General features: G+C 43.9%; 2 protein-coding genes across 3 annotated transcripts in view; both read left to right on the forward strand.

Annotated features, from left to right (window-relative positions):
- The first annotated feature begins 76 nt into the window (after positions 1-76).
- On the forward strand, positions 77-3,365 carry LOC139574390 (thiosulfate sulfurtransferase/rhodanese-like domain-containing protein 2). Its single transcript, XM_071398919.1, has 9 exons — positions 77-439; positions 541-833; positions 939-1,047; positions 1,141-1,263; positions 1,946-2,051; positions 2,173-2,288; positions 2,403-2,561; positions 2,676-2,814; positions 2,990-3,365. The coding sequence occupies exons 1-9, from the start codon at positions 302-304 to the stop codon at positions 3,214-3,216; spliced, it is 1,410 nt and encodes a 469-aa protein (XP_071255020.1). The 5' UTR covers positions 77-301; the 3' UTR covers positions 3,217-3,365.
- A 1,996-nt stretch (positions 3,366-5,361) lies between these two features.
- The window catches only part of LOC139574391 (protein transport protein Sec24B-like), a 30,095-nt gene continuing 14,450 nt past the window's right edge, over positions 5,362-21,006 (forward strand). Inside the window, exons 1-11 of one of the 2 annotated variants that reach the window (XM_071398920.1) lie at positions 5,362-5,818; positions 6,537-7,199; positions 7,333-7,497; positions 14,996-15,118; positions 17,143-17,226; positions 17,445-17,572; positions 18,115-18,299; positions 18,580-18,682; positions 19,261-19,387; positions 19,490-19,599; positions 19,712-19,824. In XM_071398920.1, coding sequence (XP_071255021.1) covers positions 5,725-5,818; positions 6,537-7,199; positions 7,333-7,497; positions 14,996-15,118; positions 17,143-17,226; positions 17,445-17,572; positions 18,115-18,299; positions 18,580-18,682; positions 19,261-19,387; positions 19,490-19,599; positions 19,712-19,824 — 1,895 coding nt within the window. In that variant the 5' untranslated portion in view covers positions 5,362-5,724. The remainder of the gene's footprint in view (positions 5,819-6,536; positions 7,200-7,332; positions 7,498-14,995; positions 15,119-17,142; positions 17,227-17,444; positions 17,573-18,114; positions 18,300-18,579; positions 18,683-19,260; positions 19,388-19,489; positions 19,600-19,711; positions 19,825-21,006) is intronic. The other variant, XM_071398921.1, reaches the window with a different exon arrangement.

The raw sequence follows: 21,006 nt of genomic DNA on the forward strand, positions 1-21,006 counted from the left end.
TTTGTCTTCCGACATTCTTGTGTTTTGTTCCTTGTATCTCATCACCGGTGTGGCCTAGCTAGCAACTGTTACTTTTCAGCTACATTTTTGTTGGTAAACTGGGTTTCTATGGCAATTTGTTTTGGTTCGTTAAATGATTTAATTACTGACATAGTTAAAGTATAATGGGGTAGCTAGCTATCCACTGGTGTAGCTAAGTAGGCTGGCTAACGTTTCCTAGCAAACCGGGAAAAAATGCAGTCTTGACTTGAGTCTAGAAAAAGTCTAGCTGGTTAGTTTCTTGTTTTAGCAAACCATTGACATGACAACCGATGATGTTATGGCTTGCGATGAGTTAATTAACATAGATGTTGACACCATTGCATCCCATGGTTTTAAACAAGAGAAACCCCAACTTTCTGCAACTTTACGAAGGTACTACTCATTCTGTAAGAGGAGGGTGAGTGTAACAAACGTAACGTTAGCTATCTTATTAGCTAGCTATATCCACTCCGTTTATTTTCTTAGTATGCCATAATGAAAACATATCTTATCTTGCAGACATTTGGTACATTCGTGGCATCCAAAATAGCTTCGTGTCATGAGGCAGAGTCTCCAACAACAGTTTGGAATTGCTGTGGCCAGACCTTTAAGGAACCTCCTTCTATCCACAAACATGTGGCAAGGACTCATGACACTGACATTCAAAAGCTTACCAAGTCCACATTTGAGATTTTACTGAGCCAGGATGAGAAAGAAGCCGCTTCACAACAACAATCAACAGAGAAAGAGCCAGTTGACATCTTCTCCTGGATACCTGACACCAGTCACATCACCGGTGACCAACTACACAAGTAGGGCTTCCTCGTGGGCTCTTTCAGTGTTGAATCATTACAGTGGATCTTATAGTGCTCTGAAATTAATACATTTTCATGCTCTGTTTCTTGTAACCTGTAAAGTGGCCCAGGTGAGGTTCTTCTGCTCTACTGCTACTGTCCGCTGGCAGATCCACCGCTCATCTGTGCTTGGCAGAAGGCCCTTTGTGAAAAACTCCAGTTAACTGGCAAGGTAACAGTATGACAAAATCCTGGCATATAAAAATATGATGATTTTCCTTTTTATAATTCAGTACACCATTCATTAATCATACCATTTCTGTAGGTGAGGGTGGCAACAGAGGGGATAAATGGAACAGTTGGAGGCACAAAAGTGGCGACGGACTTGTACATCAAGGCAATGTGCTCCCATCCCATCTTCAAGATAATGGAAAAAGAAGACTTTAAGGTAAAAACAACATCAAATCAAATTATTTGTCACATGCGCTGAATAAAACATGTGTAGACCTTACCATGCAATGCTTACTTGCGAGCCCTTTCCCAAAAGTAAGAACATTTTACAAAAAAGGAAATAGTAATACAATAACAATAACGAGGCTATATAGAAGGAGTACCGGTGCCAAGTTAATGTGCAGCGGTACAAGGTAATAAGTAGGTAGGGGTAAAAGTGACTATGCAATCAGGATGGATAATAAACAGGGTAGTGTGTGTGTGTGTGTGTGTGTGTGTGTGTGTGTGTGTGTGTGTGTGTGTGTGTGTGTGTGTGTGTGTGTGTGTGTGTGTGTGTGTGTGTGTGTGTGTGTGTGTGTGTGTGTGTGTGTTGGAGTGTCAGTGTGGGAAGAGTCCAGTGAGTGTGCATAGAGCCAGTGCAACAAAATAAATAAGGGGGTCAATGCTAATAGTCCGGGTAGCCATTTGATTAACTGTTTCGCAGTCTTATGCCTTGGGGGTAGAAGCTGTTCAATAGCCTTTTGGTCCCGGACTTGGCGCTCCGGTACTGCTTGCCGTGCGGTAGCAGAGAGAACAGTCTATGACTTGGCTGGAGTCATTGACAACAGAAAAAGGCTTGGGCTAAGGTTTACAAATGTTTCTCTGTGATCCATTCACTATTGTTTTCAATGTCTCCTTAGACCAGTGATGGGGGTGCAGAGTGTTTCTCTAACCTTCGAGTTGGTGTCTACAAGGAAATAGTGCCAATGGGAGTGGACCCAGATGCCCTCTCCTACAGACTAGCAGGTAGGCCTATAACATGTGTCTCGCGTATGTCTGCGTTGGATATGTTATTTGACCTAATGGAACCAGTAACTGGTAAGGGTTGAATATGGCCCTGAGTTAAGCCTCTGTTTTTCCCACTTAGGTGCTCACCTGGAACCTGAAGAATTCCACAAAGAAGTGGAGGCTCTTTTGTCTAAAGGTGACTCTTGCAATGATACAATACTGCTGGACTGCCGGAACTTCTATGAGAGTAAAATTGTAAGTATTGGATTTGACTGCATATGTCCACTGTGCTCTGTAGGTACATTTGTATTTATCATATAGAGTAATAATAATGGTAGTTTAATGTACCAAATATTTTTTTGCTTTCAGGGGCAGTTCAGCCAATGTTTGGCCCCCAACATCCGAAAATTCAGTTACTTCCCCGATTACGTTGACCAGAACCTTGACCTCTTTCGAGACAAGAAGGTCCTGATGTACTGTACCGGCGGCATTCGCTGTGAACGCGGCTCAGCCTATCTCCGCTCAAAAGTAAGCTTACCTTTCAGTGACAGTGTCTCATTGAAACATGACAAACATGCTTCATCCAACCCAAAAGCTCAACCTAAACAAATGTTTAAAAGTATGTTTCTCTCCTACTTCCAGGATGTGTGTAAGGATGTTTATCAGCTGAAAGGTGGCGTTCATAAGTACATGGAACAATTCCCTGAGGGCTTCTATCGTGGCAAACTGTTTGTGTTTGACGAGCGCTATGCCATCTCCTCCAACAGTGACATCATCTCTGGTCTGTATAAACTGTGAATTTCCCTTAGGACTTTCCGATTATCACAGTGCTTTTTTATGTAAGAAGTAGTCTAGTTTATGAGCTTATGTGCCAACCCAAAGAAAAAGTTCCTTCCTGTTAGAACGAGAGACCTATTCATCCATAGTCCTCTCCCCTTCCTCCTCTTTGTCTGCAGAGTGCAGATACTGTGGCTCTCCGTGGGACCAGTACCAGCTGTGCTCCACCCACTTCTGCTGCCAGCTGGTCCTTTCCTGCTCTGCCTGCAGACAGGGGGGCCACACTGCCTGCTGCCCCACCTGCCAGACCAAGGGCCAGGGAGAAGAGCCCTCTGCCACACCTACACAGAGAGAGGAGTGCGAGTGCACAGATGGGCGGCCCAGGATCCCCCAGGATGCATTGTGATGTTTTAAAACGTTCAACAGCGCTAAGCGGAGACCTTACCTGGAACTTTACCCTCATGGTTTTGACAATCCTGGTTCAACAGACCCAAATGTGGTTGTGGTGACAAACAGCTAGTGTCTATTTTAATTAAAGGAATCATCAACATTGCAGTTATTTTATGAGCTTGTCTTGAATGGGTCTTGAATGGCTGAAGTAAAAAATGCACTAACATTAGACACTATATATTACATGTGACATGATCAGAGGCGTCATGTATGTCCCCGATATCATGACCTTGTATATTGTTAAATAAAAACCTATATTTAGAGATTACATATTCAATATTTAGAACATAAAAAATAGGTGCTGATTTATCTAGAAGTATACTCTGATTATTCAACACTGATCCATCTCATCTATGGGTGTGTTCGTAAATTCAACCTGGAGTGCCAGAGTGTGCTCTGGGTGTTTGTAAATTCAGAGCGTTTCGCTCTCTGAGTGTACACTGGATGCTCAGGCCAGGGCGTAGGGTTAATCCGATAGTCAAGCACCCAAGCTAACAGGCCAATGTTGGCTAGCTTGCTAGCTACTTCCAGACAAATGAGAGAACACCTCACTCTGACCATTTCACTCGCACTAGCAGAGCTGGTTAGACTGTTTTCATGTTATCTAGAGTGTTGGTGACTAACTGTGCTGCTGGCAACAATTTAATAAATAAAAAATTCCCAACATTTATTGACACACGTCATATTCAACGGGTGTTGCGCGTTCGTACATTAATGTTATTCTGTGCTCTGGTACATTCAGACGAGAGCGCTCTGAAATAGGAGTAGATAGCCAGAGTGAATTTACGAAAGCACCCTATATCTCTTGCACATCTGCCTACTAACAAGGGGGCGCCGTTATGCCAGCTGTAGCTAGTCACATAGAAACAGCAGCTTCACACAGGGTGCGTTTGTAAATTCCCTCTGGCTATCTACTCTGATTTCAGTATTCAAGAGCACAGAATAACTGATTAATTTATGAACGTGCAACACCTGTTGAATATGACCGGTGTCAGTAAATGTTGGCAAAAAATTGTTGCCAGCAGCACAGTTAGTCACTAACGCTCTATATAACCTGGGAGTGTGGTGCCAGGAAAATAACCTCTCACTCAATGTCAACAAAACAAAGGAGATGATCGTGGACTTCAGGAAACAGCAGAGGGAACACCCCCCTATCCACATCGACAGGACCGCAGTGGAGAAGGTAGAAAGCTTCAAGTTCCTCTGCATACACATCACTGACAAGCTCAAATGGTCCACCCACAAAGATCGTGTGGTGAAGAAGGCGCAACACCGCCTCTTCAACCCCGGGAGGCTGAAGAAATGTGGCTTGGCACCTAAAACCCTCACAAACTTTTACAGATGCACAAATGAGAGCATCCTGTCAGGCTGTATCACGGTACGGCAACTGCACCGCCCACAATCGCAGGGCTCTCCAGAGGGTGGTGCGGTCTTCCCAACGGATCACCGGGGGCAAACTACCTGTCCTCCAGGACACCTACAGCACTCGATGTCACAGGAAGGCCAAAAAATATAATCAAGGACAACAACCACCCGAGCCACTGCCTGTTCACCCCGCTATCATCTAGAAGGTGAGGTCAGCAGCAAAGCTGGGACAGAGACACTGAAAAAAATCTATCTCAAGACCATCTGACTTTTAAATAGCCATCACTAGCACATTAGAGGCTGCTGTCCTATATACATAGAATGGAAATCACTGGCCACTTTAATAATGGAACACTAGTCACTTTAATAATGTTTACATATTTTGCATTACTTATCTCATATGTATATACTGTATTCTATCCTATTCTACTGTATCTTAGTCTATGCCGCTCTGACATTGCCCATCTAAATATTTATATGTTCTTAATTCCATTACTTTATATTTGTGTGTATTGATGTGAAATTGTTAGATAATACGTGTTAGATATTACTGCACGGTTAGAGCTATAAAAACAAGCATTTCGCTACACCCGCAATAACACCATCTAAACACGTGTATGTGACAAATAAAACTTTGATTTGAAAACAGTTTAACCAACTCTGCTTGGGCGATTAAAATGGTCAGTGAGGTGTTCTCTCATTTGTGTCTGTAAGTAGCTAGCAAGCTAGACAACTTTAGCCAGTTAGCGTGGATGCTTGATTGCGGTTGTGAGGTCAGAACTCTCAGAGCAATCCTAATTCTCCGCAGAGCGTCCAGTGTGCGCTCTGAAAATACGAACAGACATTTTAACAGCGCACTGAATTTACGCACTCTAACACACTGGAGACAATTTACGAACGCCCTCAAATCGCCTCAATTGGGATGAACCTCATCATAGCTAGACAGCAAGCCGAGTAGGAGATAGCTACGGCAGGGGGTTCACAAAAAACACCAGACGAACACCTAGCTAATGGGAATAGTACTGCCCTTGGTGACAGCCTTTCATGTGTCTTTGTCACGCTGTGCCTTTCTGTTGATAAAGGACAGTGGGACCAAGAGATGTCTGCGCCGGGTTTTACGAGCCTGAAAACCTCTCTCGATCACAGCTTGAATTCAACGCCGAATGGTGGAGCAGCACCCCCCTATCAGAATGGTAAAACAGGCCGTGGAGATTACGGCCGCTAGTTAAACTAGCCAGTGGTTGAAATAACTAGCTAACTAATGTGGTTGTGTGAAAGGCTGTTGATTGGATATTTGTTGCGTTTGGTAATTAGCTTAGCTAGCTAACGTTAGTTGCGTAAATTATGACATTATTACTAAAACCGACAATTCAGTTTTTAAACGAGAAATCGAGAATTTCTACCTAGCTAACGTTAGCTAGTATCCATTCAAGTTTGCCACACTAGCCAGCTATCTTAAACAACCAAGTTTATGTTGTAATATTTGTTATGTTCACAAATTGATTTAGTATTCTTTGTTTATTTCACTAATGCAGCCAGGATCCATCACGGGGTCGATGGTGGGAGGAATCTTTGGCTAGTTAGCTACTGTAGCTAGATAGCTTACTTGGGCATTTTATATCTGTCACTAGCTAGTAACGTTAGGGCTTCATCATTACACCGGCAGCTGGCCAGTCAGATCTAAAGTATTTTACTCTTGGGTTGCTGTTTAGATGACTTTGACAGGTTTGATCATTTCTATAGAATATTTATTATGTAACGTTAGCTAGTAATATATATGTAGGTAATACTTTTGATAATAGTTGATCACACTATTTATGATAATCATCTATCCTCCTTGTCAATAATCTGCATCAATATTTAATTTACCCCAAACCCTTTTGTTCTAACATCAACTCTTATTCTCTTCAGGTCCAGGAGGGCAGACTTACCCATCCACATATCCTTTGACTGGGTACTATGGAGCCGGGCCTCAACAGCAGGGCTACCCAACCATTCCAGGACACTGTGCCCCTGCCCCCCAAAAAGCTCCCATCACGAACAATGATCACAGTGCTTACTGCCACCAGCAGCCCAATGCTGCACCTACTGTAGCCCCCTCTGCATATGGAGCAACCCAAGGCTCCCACCCTCCCTCTCTGCCCTATGGCACCCCCACCACTCTTCCCACCTCCGCTGCCCCTCCAAACACACAACATGCACCTTCATTCCAACAACCAGCCCCCTACGCACAGCCTGGGGCCTACTATGGACAGCAGCAGTACCCTACCTCCCAAACGCAACACCACCCCCAGCAGCCAAACTTGGTTTTGGCACCCCCCAAGAGCCCAGGTGCTCCCCTGTATCCCATTGTCTCGTACCCCTCTGTTCCGGGAAGCAGCCAGTACGGTACATTGCGTTCCTCCCAGGTTCCCACCGGCCCAGCAGCTGTTCCCAATCTGATGGGCGCTCCCCTCCACCAGTATGCCCCAGGAAATGACACCAGTCACCCAGCATCTACTGCAGCGGTTCCCCCTGGGTATAGCATGGCTCCACTCGGCCAACCAGCCACAGTCAACGGCCAGGGTAATGCAGGTACAGTCAACTTCTCGGCACTGTTGAGAATGTCCGTACAGAATACGTTTTGAGACACTTGTCAATACACTTTTCTTGTAAATTTGTGTATTTGATATATTTGTCTCTGCCTTAATTGGTTTCTTCTCCCCAGTCCAAGCCCCAGTCCTCCAGCACTATGACCAAAGTCACCAGGCACCCATGACACATGACCACTACGGAGGAGGAGTCACACACAACACTGGGGGTGCTGACAGGGACATACCACCTTTAGGAATCCCCTCCACTTCAGTTCATTCCTCCCCAGGGCATCAGCAAGGTAAATGGAGAGAGAAGAGAGGCTTTTAACCTTTTGAATTAGCCTGGATCTCTATAGTATCTGTATAGGTCATCAGCATTGACGTCATCAATGGCAGGCCCATGTCGGCCATTTTAATGCAAGTTTTATAGAATCCTGCATCGTTACATTTGTGTGGTTCTCCATCCTCACCTTGCTTTAAATGATTGATGAAGGGATCTGTTTTTCATCTTCATACTCTTTTTCTAGGCCTAGTCTAAAGAGGTGCATTTCCATCGAAAATAACCGATGAGCACCAACATGTTAAGTTAATAGGTGCATAACAAATTGGGTGTCAAGTGAAAGTTAAGAGTATGTTTTGCAGAAGTGAAGGCATAGATTCATTTTTCAACCATTTTCAATCTTAATTGGGCATAAGCAAAGGCTTTGATTTCTGGATAAAAATATGTAAAGGGTATCAGAAATGCATCAAAACACATGTTGATGTAAACACCCCTGCTAACTAATATCAGCAATTATATTTCGTTTGGAGAAATTGTTTACCATCTGTAAGTTTAAGAAATATTACCTTGTGCCATGTAATTCCATTACCAAAAATCCACAAATGTTAAGATATTTTCAATTTTGTCCCCCATGAGGAGGGAGGATAATAAAAGTTCACAGAAGTAACAAGTAATGATAGACCTACCAATTAGTTATAGTGATTTTAGCCATTGTTTATGCATTATTAAGTGAATAAAACTCGTAGTTCTGTTACGAAATTGGTAACGATGATACCATAGAAATCAGTAACGGAATTACTGCAATTGAATTGGCTACAATGGGAAATCATAATAGTCACAAACCACAGTTGGGTCACCTGCTACTGGCCTCCCTTCCACTGCCATACTGTTATGTTCAGCTCATAACTGTTTTCTTTGTCTTTTTGTTGTCTGGTAGTCAAAGCAAGAGTGTTAAAATAGTCTGAGTCTGGACAACCCCTCCCTCTATCTCTTGCTCTCCAGTTAATGTCACCTCTCTCAGCTCTTACTGACACCTAGCCATGAGAACACTCTTTTTCCATTTACTTTAACCAGCATCCTCACCCACTGAGCATCGACCGACCGACACTGGACGTCCATGGACTATGAAAAGTAGTTGAAATTTGGTCAGTCCACCCTTGCTTTGATGTTAACGTCCACAGACGGACCATACTGGACCAAATCTGAACCTATCATAGACGTACAGTATCAGTCAAAAGTTTGGACACACATAGTCATTCAAGAGTTTTTATTTTTACTATTTTCTAAATTGTAGAATAGTAGTGAAGACAAACTATGAATCATGTAGTAAAAAAAAAAAAAAAAAGTGTTAAACAAATCAAAATATATTTGAGATTCTTCAAAGTAGCCACCCTTTGCCTTGATGACAGCTGTGCACACGCTTGGCATTCTCTCAACCAGCTTCATGATGAATGCTTTTTGAAGGAGTTCCCAAATGCTGAGCACTCGTTGGCTGCTTTTCCTTCACTTTGCGGTCCAACTTGAGCTGTGGTGGTCACGAAATTTCGTCAGCCGGTGATTGTTAAGCAAATAACTGTCGGTCTCATGGTAGTAGACCGTTAATTAACATAAACACATTTAGCATTTCCTGGCTTCCACGCATAGCCTACAAGCCATTTTAAAAAGTCTAATAAATCCATGTAATATAGCCTACACCTTCACAATAAATTCATGATTTATTTTAGAACGGTCTAAAGAAGCATGATATGAAGAAAATATAGTCTATTTCAGAAGAACATAATAGCATACCATCAGTTGTCCGTATGTGGATATGCTAAATGGCTGTGTGCTACACTAGTTCATTTAGCAGACAAGATTTGCTTATAATTCCGTGACATTATTTTATAGCAGAATAAATTTGAACAAAGCTGAATAAAATATAAATATATTCTCCAAACGATTTGAGGGAGTGTGCACATGCGGCTATTCTGTGTTGAGGTTAACAAAGAAATAGTTATTCCTATATGTTTAATTTGAGTTATTAACTTTAGTTGTTCTACAAACGTTGGGCTGTATGTTTTTGATTTTTAATACATTGTAAGGCTGTATGGTGAAAAAAGTTGCTTGAAAGACATGAGCTCCAATTTGTTGTTGTTTTGCACAGGCTGTACACACTCCAATAGTCTCTCATTCACAATTTGACAATCACTTGATAATGCCTCGAATTTCACGGCGGCATCCCCTTTGTGTCCGTGATGCACCCTAAAACAATCCATGCCTTTTGCAGGCCAGAGTGCTGCGTTGTGCCCTTCTCCCTGAGTGTGCTGCGCAATCCGAAGCGCCTCTCACTCACATGGCTCTCCGTCACTTGATCAGGTTTTTCTCACAGGCTACAAGTGAAGACAGACACATCGCACGTCCTTATCCAATTCCGAGGTGCATATTGAAGATATTGAAAGAACTGTCCACATTTACTTTTCGTCAGCCAACAAGATGAGTAGGCCTAACGAACAGCAAACGCACTAGCCTTTGTCAATCTACTATCCCCCATAGTACAAAGTCGACCTATTCTGTGCGAGATAAATATTCCAACCATAGTCTGGGACAGTTGTGGGATGCGATAGATCCCAAACTAATACATCCACTAGCATCCCCAAACTTTTTTTATGCATTGTGGCTGACGCAACAGATCAGAATGTTTAGCTTAAAATGTTTATAAACTATTTGGCTATTTCTCCACATTATAAGCGCAGCAATGTGCACATAGTAGTAGGCTATAAATGCAAATGTTCCAATAGTGGAAAACACCATTATCAAAAGTGACCGCAAATGCAATTTATTATAAAGGTGCATTTTTATGGGGGAAATGATCTTCCCCAAACTTGAAAGTCAACGCGCTGATTATATATGCCAGTTAGGCTCTACATCCCTTGTAAAGCGGATTAATGTGTTTAACTTGAAGAAGATATTTGGCCACTTTAGTTGTGATCCAAATGTGTTTTTTCTTATGACGGGCATCATTCACAACTGATAAGTGATAGGCTATTATTGTCACCCATCAGACTATTCTTGATTTTAATCTTGTCTTTACATATACTAAATAATGTGTGAAATTTGTTTTGATTTAGATTGGACCATTATCATGCACCTGGGCAGCGGGAAAAATACATTTAATTTATGCACTTAAATAGCGAATGGAAGACGCTTTTCCCCGTGGTTTATTTTCATGCCAACCGGGTTGGCTATACTGCTGTTGTAAATATAAGCAATGTGCTTAATATTAGGAAAGTTGAGAATTTAATATAGTAGGTCTAGTCTATAGAAAGCTGATGGGATCCTCCTATTTTTATTAGCGGCTATCACTCTGTTTTCTCCCGCAATTGCATAGCCTATATAAATGTTGCGCAACATGAGCTCATGGGCTCTCGTGAAGTGTTTGATTAGATTTTAGAATATATTTGCATTGACGTCAGAGTGACAATAGAGTGCTGAGTACCAGGCAGTTAGCACGTTTGGTAGGCTACTAATGACCAGCAGCAGCATCAGAGCTTGGAAAAGCCTAATTAGTGACTAAACAGTTATGTGGAATTTGACTGCTTCATGACTCGTGACCGCTGGTGTGGTGGTAATATAGTGACCGCAACAGTCCTAGGTCCAACTCATCCCAAACCGTCTCAGTTGGGTCAAATCAAATACAATTTTATTGGTCACATACACATGGTTAGCAGATGTTAATGCAAGTGTAGCGAAGTGCTTGTGCTTCTAGTTCCGACCGTGCAGCAATATCTAACGAGTAATCTAACAATTCCACAACAACTACCTAATACACACAAGTGTAAAGGAATGAATAAGAATATGTACATATCAATATATGGATGAGCGATGGCCGAACGGCATAGGCAAGATGCAGTAGATGGTATAGAGTACAGTATATACATATGAGATGAGTAATGTAGGGTATGTAAACATTAAATAAAGTGGCATTGTTTAAAGTGACTATTGATGTATTTATTACATCCAAATTGTAATTATTAAAGTGGCTAGAGATTTGAGTCAGTATGTTGGCAGCAGCCACTCAATGTTAGTGATGGCTGTTTAACAGTCTGATGGCCTTGAGATAGAAGCTGTTTTTCAGTCTCTCGGTCCCAGCTTTGATGCACCTGTACTGACCTCGCCTTCCGGATGATAGCGGGGTGAACAGGCAGTGGCTCGGGTGGTTGTTGTCCCTGATGATATTTTTGGCCTTCCTGTGACATCGGGTGGTGTAGGTGTCCTGGAGGGCAGGTAATTTGCCCCCGGTGATGCGTTGTGCAGACCTCACTACCTTCTGGAGAGCCTTACGGTTGTGGGCGGAGAAGTTGCCGTACCAGGCGGTGATACAGCTCTCGATTGTGCATCTGTATAAGTTTTAGTGTTTTTGATGACAAGCCAAATTTCTTCAGCCTCCTGAGGTTGAAGAGGTGCTGTTGCGCCTTCTTCACCACTCTGTGTGGGTGGACCATTTCAGTTTGTCCGTGATATGTACGCCGAGGAACTTAAAACTCTCCACCTTCTCCACTACTGTTCCGTCGATGTGGATAGGGGGGTGCTCCCTCTGCTGTTTCCTGAAGTCCACGATCATCTCCTTTGTTTTGTTGACGTTGAGTGTGAGGTTATTTTCCTGACACCACACTCCGAGGGCCCTCCCCTCCTCCCTGTAGGCCGTCTCATCGTTGTTGGTAATCAAGCCTACCACTGTAGTGTCGTCTGCAAACTTGATGATTGAGTTGGAGGCGTGCATGGCCACGCAGTCATGGGTGAACAGGGAGTACAGGAGAGGGCTGAGAACGCACCCTTGTGGGGCCCCAATGTTGAGGATCAGCGGGGTGGAGATGTTGTTTCCTACCCTCACCACCTGGGGGGCGGCCCGTCAAAGTCCAGGACCCAGTTGCACAGGGCGGGGTTGAGACCCAGGGTCTCGAGCTTGATGACAAGTTTGGAGGGTACTGTGGTGTTAAATTCTGAGCTGTAATCGATGAACAGCATTCTTACATAGGTATTCCTCTTGTCCAGATGGGTTAGGGCAGTGTGATTGCGTTTGCGTCGTCTGTGGACCTATTGGGGCGGTAAGCAAATTGGAGTGGGTCTAGGGTGTCAGGTAGGGTGGAGGTGATATGGTCCTTGACTAGTCTCTCAAAGCACTTCGTGATGACGGAAGTGAGTGCTACGGGGCGATAGTCGTTTAGCTCAGTTACCTTAGCTTTCTTAGGAACAGGAACAATGGTGGCCCTCTTGAGGCATGTGGGAACAGCAGACTGGGAAAGGGATTGATTGAATATGTCCGTAAACACACCAGCCATCTGGTCTGCACATGCTCTGAGGACGCGGCAAGAGATGCTGTCTGGGCCGGCAGTCTTGCGAGGGTTAACATGTTTAAATGTTTTACTCACGTTGGCTGCGGTGAAGGAGAGCCCGCAGGTTTTGATAGCGGGCCGTGTCAGTGGCACTGTATTGTCCTCAAAGCGAGTTGAGGTCGGGTGACTGTGGAGGCCAGGTCATCTGATGCAGTACCATCACTCTACTTCAGCCCTTACACAGCCTGGAGTTGTTTTGGGTCATTGTCCTTTTGAAAAACAAATGATAATTGCAAACCAGATTGGATGGTGTATTGCTGCAGAATGCTGTGGTAGCCATGCTGGTTAAGTGTGCCTTGAATTCTAAATAAATCACAGTGTCACCAGCAAAGCACCATCGCACCTCCTCCATGCTTCACGGTGGGAACCGCACATGCGGAGATCATCCGTTCACCAACTCTGCGTCTCACAAAGACACAGCGGTTGGAACCAAAAATCTCAAATTTGGACTCATCAGACCAAAGGACAGATTTCCACCGGTCTAATGTCCATTGCTCGTGTTTCTTGGCCCAAGCAAGTCTCTTCTTATCGGTGTCCTTTAGTAGTGGTTTCTTTACAGCAATTCGACCATGAAGGCCTGATTCACACAGTCTCCACTGAACAGTTGATGTTGAGATGTGTCTGTTACTTGAACTCTGTGAAGCATTTATCTGTTCTGCAATTTCTGAGGCTGGTAACTAGTAATTAACTTATCCTCTACAGCAGAGGTAACTCTGGGACTTCCTTTCCTGTGGTGGTCCTCATGAGAGCTAGTTTCATCATAGCGCTTGATGGTTTTTGCAACTGCACTTGAAGAAGCATTATTGACGGACCTTCATGTCTTAAATTAATGATGGACTGTCGTTTCTCTTTGCATATTTGAGCTGTTCTTGCCATAATAGGGACTTTGTCTTTTACCAAATAGGGCTATCATCAAAAAAAAGAAGAAAAAAAGGAAAGCCTTGAATCAGTAGGTGTGTCCAGACTTTTGACTGGTACTCTGTTTCACAAGTTTGGATAGTACAGTATATCGTACTGTATTCTGCTTTGCTGTATTGTACTACACTGTACTCTGCTGTGCTCTACTGTGCTGCGCAGTGCTGAAACTTGAGGAGAAAGACATTCATATCCATAATTATATATTTTTGTATAGTACAGATAAGGTACCCATGATGGAATTTTGTTACCGTAAATCCGTTCCCGGGCGTAAATCTTCAGTTACTGTAGTTTAATACCACCCCATTCTTACTGCAGATGAGTGAATCTTAATTCGGAGCAGATATATATCAGAGTTTTTAGAAAACATGGTCGCATTAAAACATGAGGGAGATTTTACAGTAATTCTGCGCAGTTCATCCACTAAATTAGTTTTGGTAAAATGTTCAGTGGACATTGTTAAAAATTGTCTTTGTGTATAGTTTGTTCAACTTTGAAATCGATGTTTTTTTTAAATTCTTTAGTGAGCGTGCCTACTCTGGTATTGTGTGCTCAAGCCAACAGCTGGCAGATAGTGTTGGTATAGCCTACATGATGAGATTATTCTGGACAAAAGAGCCATTTGTCAAACGGCAGCCAAGCATCGATCATTATGGCACCAGAAATAAGACCCTCGATATTTATTGGAAAGGAACATCAAGCCTGTCACGGTGCACTTTCACCACCCTGTGAAGTTCATATTTTTTATAATCTGTAGCCTATTAAACTGCATGTTTTCCAGAGTTGTTGTCCTCCCACTACCACATGTCATCGCGTGACTCCAAGTTTAAATCTGATATGATGGTTGTATCAATATTTGTTCATAAGCGTTTCATCACCATTTCTCGCATTATTAATTTTACTGACACAAAAAGATCCCACCTTGTCTTGTGTTTTGTCGACGTTTGGCAAGTTTACTGCCAAATATGCTGTTTCCATAAGGCCTGTTGTGACACTTTTTTTAACTTGTACTTTACTCGCATAAAAAGCTTGTATGAAAACCTGGTTTGTGTGGTAGAAGCTAGTGAGTAGGGATGTTTTTGCAGGAGAATCGCAACCATCCTCAACAACGTGCCCACCTCACAGACACAGATTTCCTGGACTCAGTCCTTTGGCTCTGTCCTCGCCCCCTCCTCCCCTCCACATAGTTGATGGTTGTTCTGTTTTGTACCCTCTCCCACCCCCCCACAGGCATGCACTACGGATATTTAGCCAATAGTGGCGCTAGCTCTGCCAACGCCGCCGCCAACGTTGCCCCCTCGTCATCCAGCTCCGATGAGGATGATGATGAGGAGGAGGAGGATGAGGAAGCAGGTCTGCTTATAGCTTTTATTCCCAACCCAACTCCAATAACCATCAACTAACCTGACCCTCACATCAACCCATGCAGCACTTACTTTTCTTTCAATCCCAGGCACTTTGCATTCATACTCATGTCTCAAAGCCACCTCCGCCCATCTCTAGCAGCTTCTCTGCCCCCCTCTACTGCCCACCTGACGGCCTCCACGCATTCAACAGCTATGCCACGTCTTCTCCCTGTTCCCAATAGATATTGGATGTTAGTGATGAGAGCTCATTGTAACTGAAACCACAGTGAAGCATGTCAGTCAGAAAGGTGAATCTGATCAGTTAACCTCTTCTTGATCAAGTTAGGATAAGCCTTGATTAAGCTTAATTCGATTCATCAGTTGAATCATGTGAGTAGGGTGTAGTGTTTGAGAGCAAATTAGTTGTTTTAGGATCCGTTTTGTCTTCTTGACATGCAGGCTACGCACTCGTTCTGGTGCTGTCCAATCATGTCCTCTCAGCTCTCGCCCACTAACCATTTAGGAACGATTGCATTTCAATTACAGGCACTGATCCAACTGGTTTCTGAATTAAGAAGCGCATTTTTCTTCCCGTTGCAATTTCAGAATTGCATCCTCCTGAAAAACAATTGAGTTTGCATGATTGGTTTTGCATTTAAATAAGGGAAAACACATGTATAGAGCACACATACTTTTCTGTAGCTCCCTATCTGGACCAGTCACTAGCCTACACTTTGTTTGGAACCTCTAATCTTAGCACCTAACATAGTTATGCTATGCTGATAACGATGTTATTATACTACATTTCCCATTTTGGTTATCAGCATGCACTGTACATGCTGTGTTTCAACGAGAAGCTGTTGAGTGTCCTAGGGGTGCTGGTGGGTCCCACCCTTGGGTTTTGTGTAATTGGCTAGAGGTTAACAGCTTTTTAAATATAGCAGGTCCCTTGTTGCTGCGGGCCAGCAGGCACTGGTCTCCGCCGGGAGAAGCGTAGAGGCCTAGGCATGTCAGCACTAGCTCTCGCTAGCACCTCCTGCTAAAGGTGTGCTCCTCCTCCCCATCTCACACTCCAAACGCTCTCTCTCATCCCATCATTTCCATTGTCATTTTCAAGTCGCAGATGTTTGTCCCGTTTGATCAAGTCACTTATCATTCTGTCTCTCTCTGTTGCTTGGCCAACATTTTTTGTTTATGCCTACCTTTTTTCTGGTTTTGTGTTGACATCTCACATGACATGAATTCATATGAGAACAAGGGCATGTCAGTCATATCATCCTTGTGTCCCCAGCCTGCCAGTTTCACTAATATCCAGATCACTTAATCCAGTGGGGTGGCAGTCAGATTTAGCTGCCTGGGATAATTGGAGCTCATCCAATGAGCTCTTGGCCTGCGCAGGCAGTGCTATCTTGGTTCACTGTCACAGCCCTCCATTTGGCCCAATTTGATTAATCAACTCCGATGTGCATGTGACTGAGACTTAAAAGCACTCTCTCATAGTGCCCCATAGCCTCTCTACCCAATTACTCAAGAGATGGAAGGAAAGGCTCTGTGTTCATGGCCTAGGGAGTTGATGATGATGATGATAACAGCTGTCTGTTTCTCTATAAGTAAGTAGCCTTGGCTTATGCGAGCCGGAATGGCTCATAGGAGCAGGAGCCTATCTCCTGTTTCTGTAGCGTAAGTAAACTTGATGTACAAGTACACCCCCTGACAGGATGCTAGTCTATCGCAGGACCTTACCGACAATCTATCTAGTGCCATGCAAAGGCTCATTGAGTCCCATTTTTACTGTTTTTGGTATGACTAGGCCGGGGATCCAACTCCCAATCTCAGAGTGGACACTCTACCCACAAGGCCACTGAGTTGGGTTATATGTCTGTGGCTTCACCTATTTTCCCATTTCGGCAGCTTTCATGTGTTATTTTTCTCCCGTCAGCATGTCCAAGGCCCTGCAGAGTTGTACTAAACCGTTGAAAGACAACAGCTCCTCACAACTCTGTTTCGTTCTTCACCTCCCTCCTTTCTCAGGCGGGGATAGTTCCTCAACCACCACCGGCAGTGCGTCCCCGGTGCCCAACAGCTACGACTCCCTGGAAGGCGGCAGCTACCCAGGTACACACTTTACTCAGCTCTTAACATCCAACGATACATGTACTCTGCATTGCGGAGGCATTTGAAAAATTTGACCCAACCCATCTTGACGGCAGATCCGTCATCCAATTGAACATTTCTTCTGACACATAGTTCCGCTCAACCACAGTCCCAAATGTACTCAGCGGGCAGCTATCCATTGGTACATGCAACTTTAATGTTTCTCTCTTTATTTCCAGAGTTCTCCAATCCTCCGTCTGCCGACATGCCCAAACAGCCAGTCTATCAGCAGAGGCCGGCCTCCAGGGCAGACTCCTCCCCCTCACACGGCGGGTACAACCAAACTGGCTATCAGCATTTGCCACAGGTAAGATGTTCTGGTGCAACCTACCTGGTTGTGTATGACTGAAATCATAAAAATACGATATATTCCTCATTCTAATATGGTCCCTCATGAAATACATGAAAAGGAGTTAGCCTACTAAGTCAATACCAGTGGTGTAAATTACTTAAGTAAAAATGCTTTAAAGTACTACTTAAGTAGTGTTTTGGGGTATCTGTACTTTACTATTTATATTTTTGCCAAATTTTTATTTTACTTCACTACATTCCAAAATAAAAAATCTTAAGAAATTTGTACCGTCTGGTTTATATTTAAAACCAAATATTTTTAGACTTTTACTCAAGTAGTATTTTACTGGGTCACTTATACTAGAGTAATTTTCTAGTCAGGTGTCTTTTACTTTTCTTTAAGTATGACAATTGAGTACTTTTTACACCACTGGTCAATACAGTTCTCATCCGTTCCTTTCTATCATGTTCATCTCTGTTCCACACCTGACCCTTGTGGTAATGATCTACCTATCTCATTTTACTGTGTGACTAACTGCCTCCCATTTGTCCGTGCAGCCCTTCCCTAACATGTCCCAACTGTCTGCGGCCCTTGGGGGACTGAGCGGTGTACCAGAGCTGGAGGTGGAGGCACTGCGGCCAGTCAACCTGCTGCAGGAGAGGAACCTGCTGCCCCACCGGCCCCTGGACGCCCCCGAACCCAACCTCAGCGCTGACCTAAAGAAGGCCAACTGCAGTCCGGAGTAAGCGGGAGGGAGAGTTTGTGGGTTTGAGAATATGCTGGTATCTGAGCACAAAACTCACTGACAATATGCAGCATAAACTGAAACACTTTAAATGACAGGTCTCCCAAGCCTATTGATAGGATCAAGCAAAACACATATTGAAAACATTGTTGATTTCAAACGTACTTCTCTATCTCCACACTGCATTGTTTCTCCATAGTCTCCGCTAACTCAATGAAACATATCAGCTCGTGCCTGGCAAGGCAGTGCTAAACGCTCTTCTCTCTGGCCTCCACAGCACGTTCAGGTGTACCCTGACCAACATCCCCCAGACCCAGGCCCTGCTGAATAAAGCCCGGCTTCCCCTAGGCCTGCTCCTGCACCCCTTCAGAGACCTGGCAGTAAGACATCCAACCCAAACACAACCAGGGCCCTGCCCACAAACATCCCCTGGCTCCTAACTCCTGGTGTAGATCTGATTGGATAGGTGTAAGGAACTGACATTTCAGGGAGCTATGAACTTGGAAAGGCAATTTGCTACATTGGAACATAACACAGAACAAATGTTGTGGAATTGACTGAATATCTTAGAATAAAACTATTGGCTATTTATATTGACTGGTGTTCAGTGTTAATCTATACTATGCCCCCTAAATAAAACCCTGTCATTCTGTCATAGGAAGTTAAACTGAGTACAGAAACAGAACAGCAGGAGGCAATGCAGGTTGAGATGGAGGATGAGGAGGTGCAAAAATACATTGTTTTAGGTTCAGTCGAAGTGCAAAGTGGTAAAAGTACAAAAAGCCAGTCGGTGTTGATATAAGGAGTTTACAGAAAGGATTCCACTCTTACAGATGCATATTGCAGATGCAGGTTAGGTCAAATATAGAGTTTAGACCAAATTTTCAGAAATAACTTTGTAACTAACCACAGATGAACAAAAAGTAATCTTCATCACAGAATCTCTCTCTATCCATAGCAACTCCCAGTGATCACGTCCAACACCATAGTGAGATGTCGCTCCTGTCGTACCTACATTAACCCCTTCGTCTCCTTCCTGGACCAGAGGAGATGGAAATGCAATCTCTGTTACAGGGTCAACGATGGTACGGATCCCTCTATTCAATATGTGTACAAGGGCAGCACTGTCCAAATGCTGATGTTCAATAACATCTGCTAAATCACCTGAATGTCAATATTCTCCTCAGTTCCTGATGAGTTCATGTATAACCCAGTGACCCGCTCATATGGAGAGCCCCACAAGAGGCCAGAGGTACAGAACTCAACTGTGGAGTTCATAGCCTCTTCAGATTACATGGTGAGTATTCATCCATCCAGAAGCAGTTTGCCCTCAGGTCTCCATCAGACACACGTCAGACTGCAGATGTGAACTGGTTGAATGTTTTGAGTAAAGCATGTGTTCTCCCCAGCTGCGTCCCCCTCAGCCTGCAGTGTACCTGTTTGTGCTGGATGTGTCTCACAACGCGGTGGAGGGAGGCTACCTGAACGTCTTCTGTCACACCCTACTGGAAAACCTGGACAAGTGAGTCGCTTTGCCATAGAGTCCATACATAGTATTTGGCAACCTTTTAGTTCTCAAAATAAGACTCTCTTTTTGTAGTTTAGGCTCCATTTCAAAGAGGGGGGGGGGAAATAAAATGAGAAATGTAAAACATGGCCGCTTGCATTGGCCTGCTTGCAAGTGCGTAAGAACTGGAGGAATATTGAAATGAATCTCTCTGGTGCATTCTGTTTTAGCAGTTAAGTCCATCAGCATGCATACATATAAAAGACCCCTTCAGTCCCCAGCTGTGCCCTGGACACCAAATGTGAATTGATCGCCCCCCATCTATCTTCAGAGTTCGTACTGTTAGGTGACCTAAACTGGGACATGCTTAACTCCCCGGCCGTCCTACAATCTAAGCTAGATGCCCTCAATTTCACACAAATTATCAAGGAACCTACCAGATACAACCCTAAATCTGTAACCATGGGCATGCTCTTAGATATCATCCTGACCAATTTGCCATCTAAATACACCTCTGCTGTCTTCAACCAGGATCTCAGAGATCATTGCCTGCGTGCGTAATGGGGCCACAGTGAAACGACCACCCCTCATCACTGTCAAATGCTCCCTTAAACACCTCAGGGAGCAGGCCTTTCTATTCAACCTGGCCTGGGTATCCTGGAAGGATATTGACCTCATCCCGTCAGTAGAGGATGCCTGGTTGCTCTTCAAAAGTGTTTTCCTCACCATCTTAAACAAGCGTGCCCCATTCAAAAAATGTACACAGTCAGTCAGGAAAGCTAAGGCTAGCTTTTTCAAGCAGGAATTTGCTTCCTGTAGCACTAATTCCAAAAAGTTTTGGGACACTGTAAAGTCCATGGCGAATAAGAGCACCACCTCCCAGCTGCCCACTGCACTGAGGATAGGAAACACTGTCACCACCAATAATCTACGATAATTTCAATAAGCATTTTTCTATGGCTGGCCATGCTTTCCACCTGGCTACCCCTACCCCGGCCAACATCTCAGCACCCCCTTCAGCAACTTGCCCTAGCCCCCCCCCCTGCTTCTCCTTCATCCAAATCCAGACAGCTGATGTTCTGAAAGAGCTGCAAAATCTGGATCCCTACAAATCAGCTGGGCTAGACGATCTAGAACCTCTCTTTCTAAAATTATCCGCCAAAATTGTTGCAACTCCTGTTACTAGCCTGTTCAACC

This window comes from Salvelinus alpinus, chromosome 4 (genome assembly GCF_045679555.1).
Source record: "Salvelinus alpinus chromosome 4, SLU_Salpinus.1, whole genome shotgun sequence".
Taxonomy (NCBI): Eukaryota; Metazoa; Chordata; class Actinopteri; order Salmoniformes; family Salmonidae; genus Salvelinus; species Salvelinus alpinus.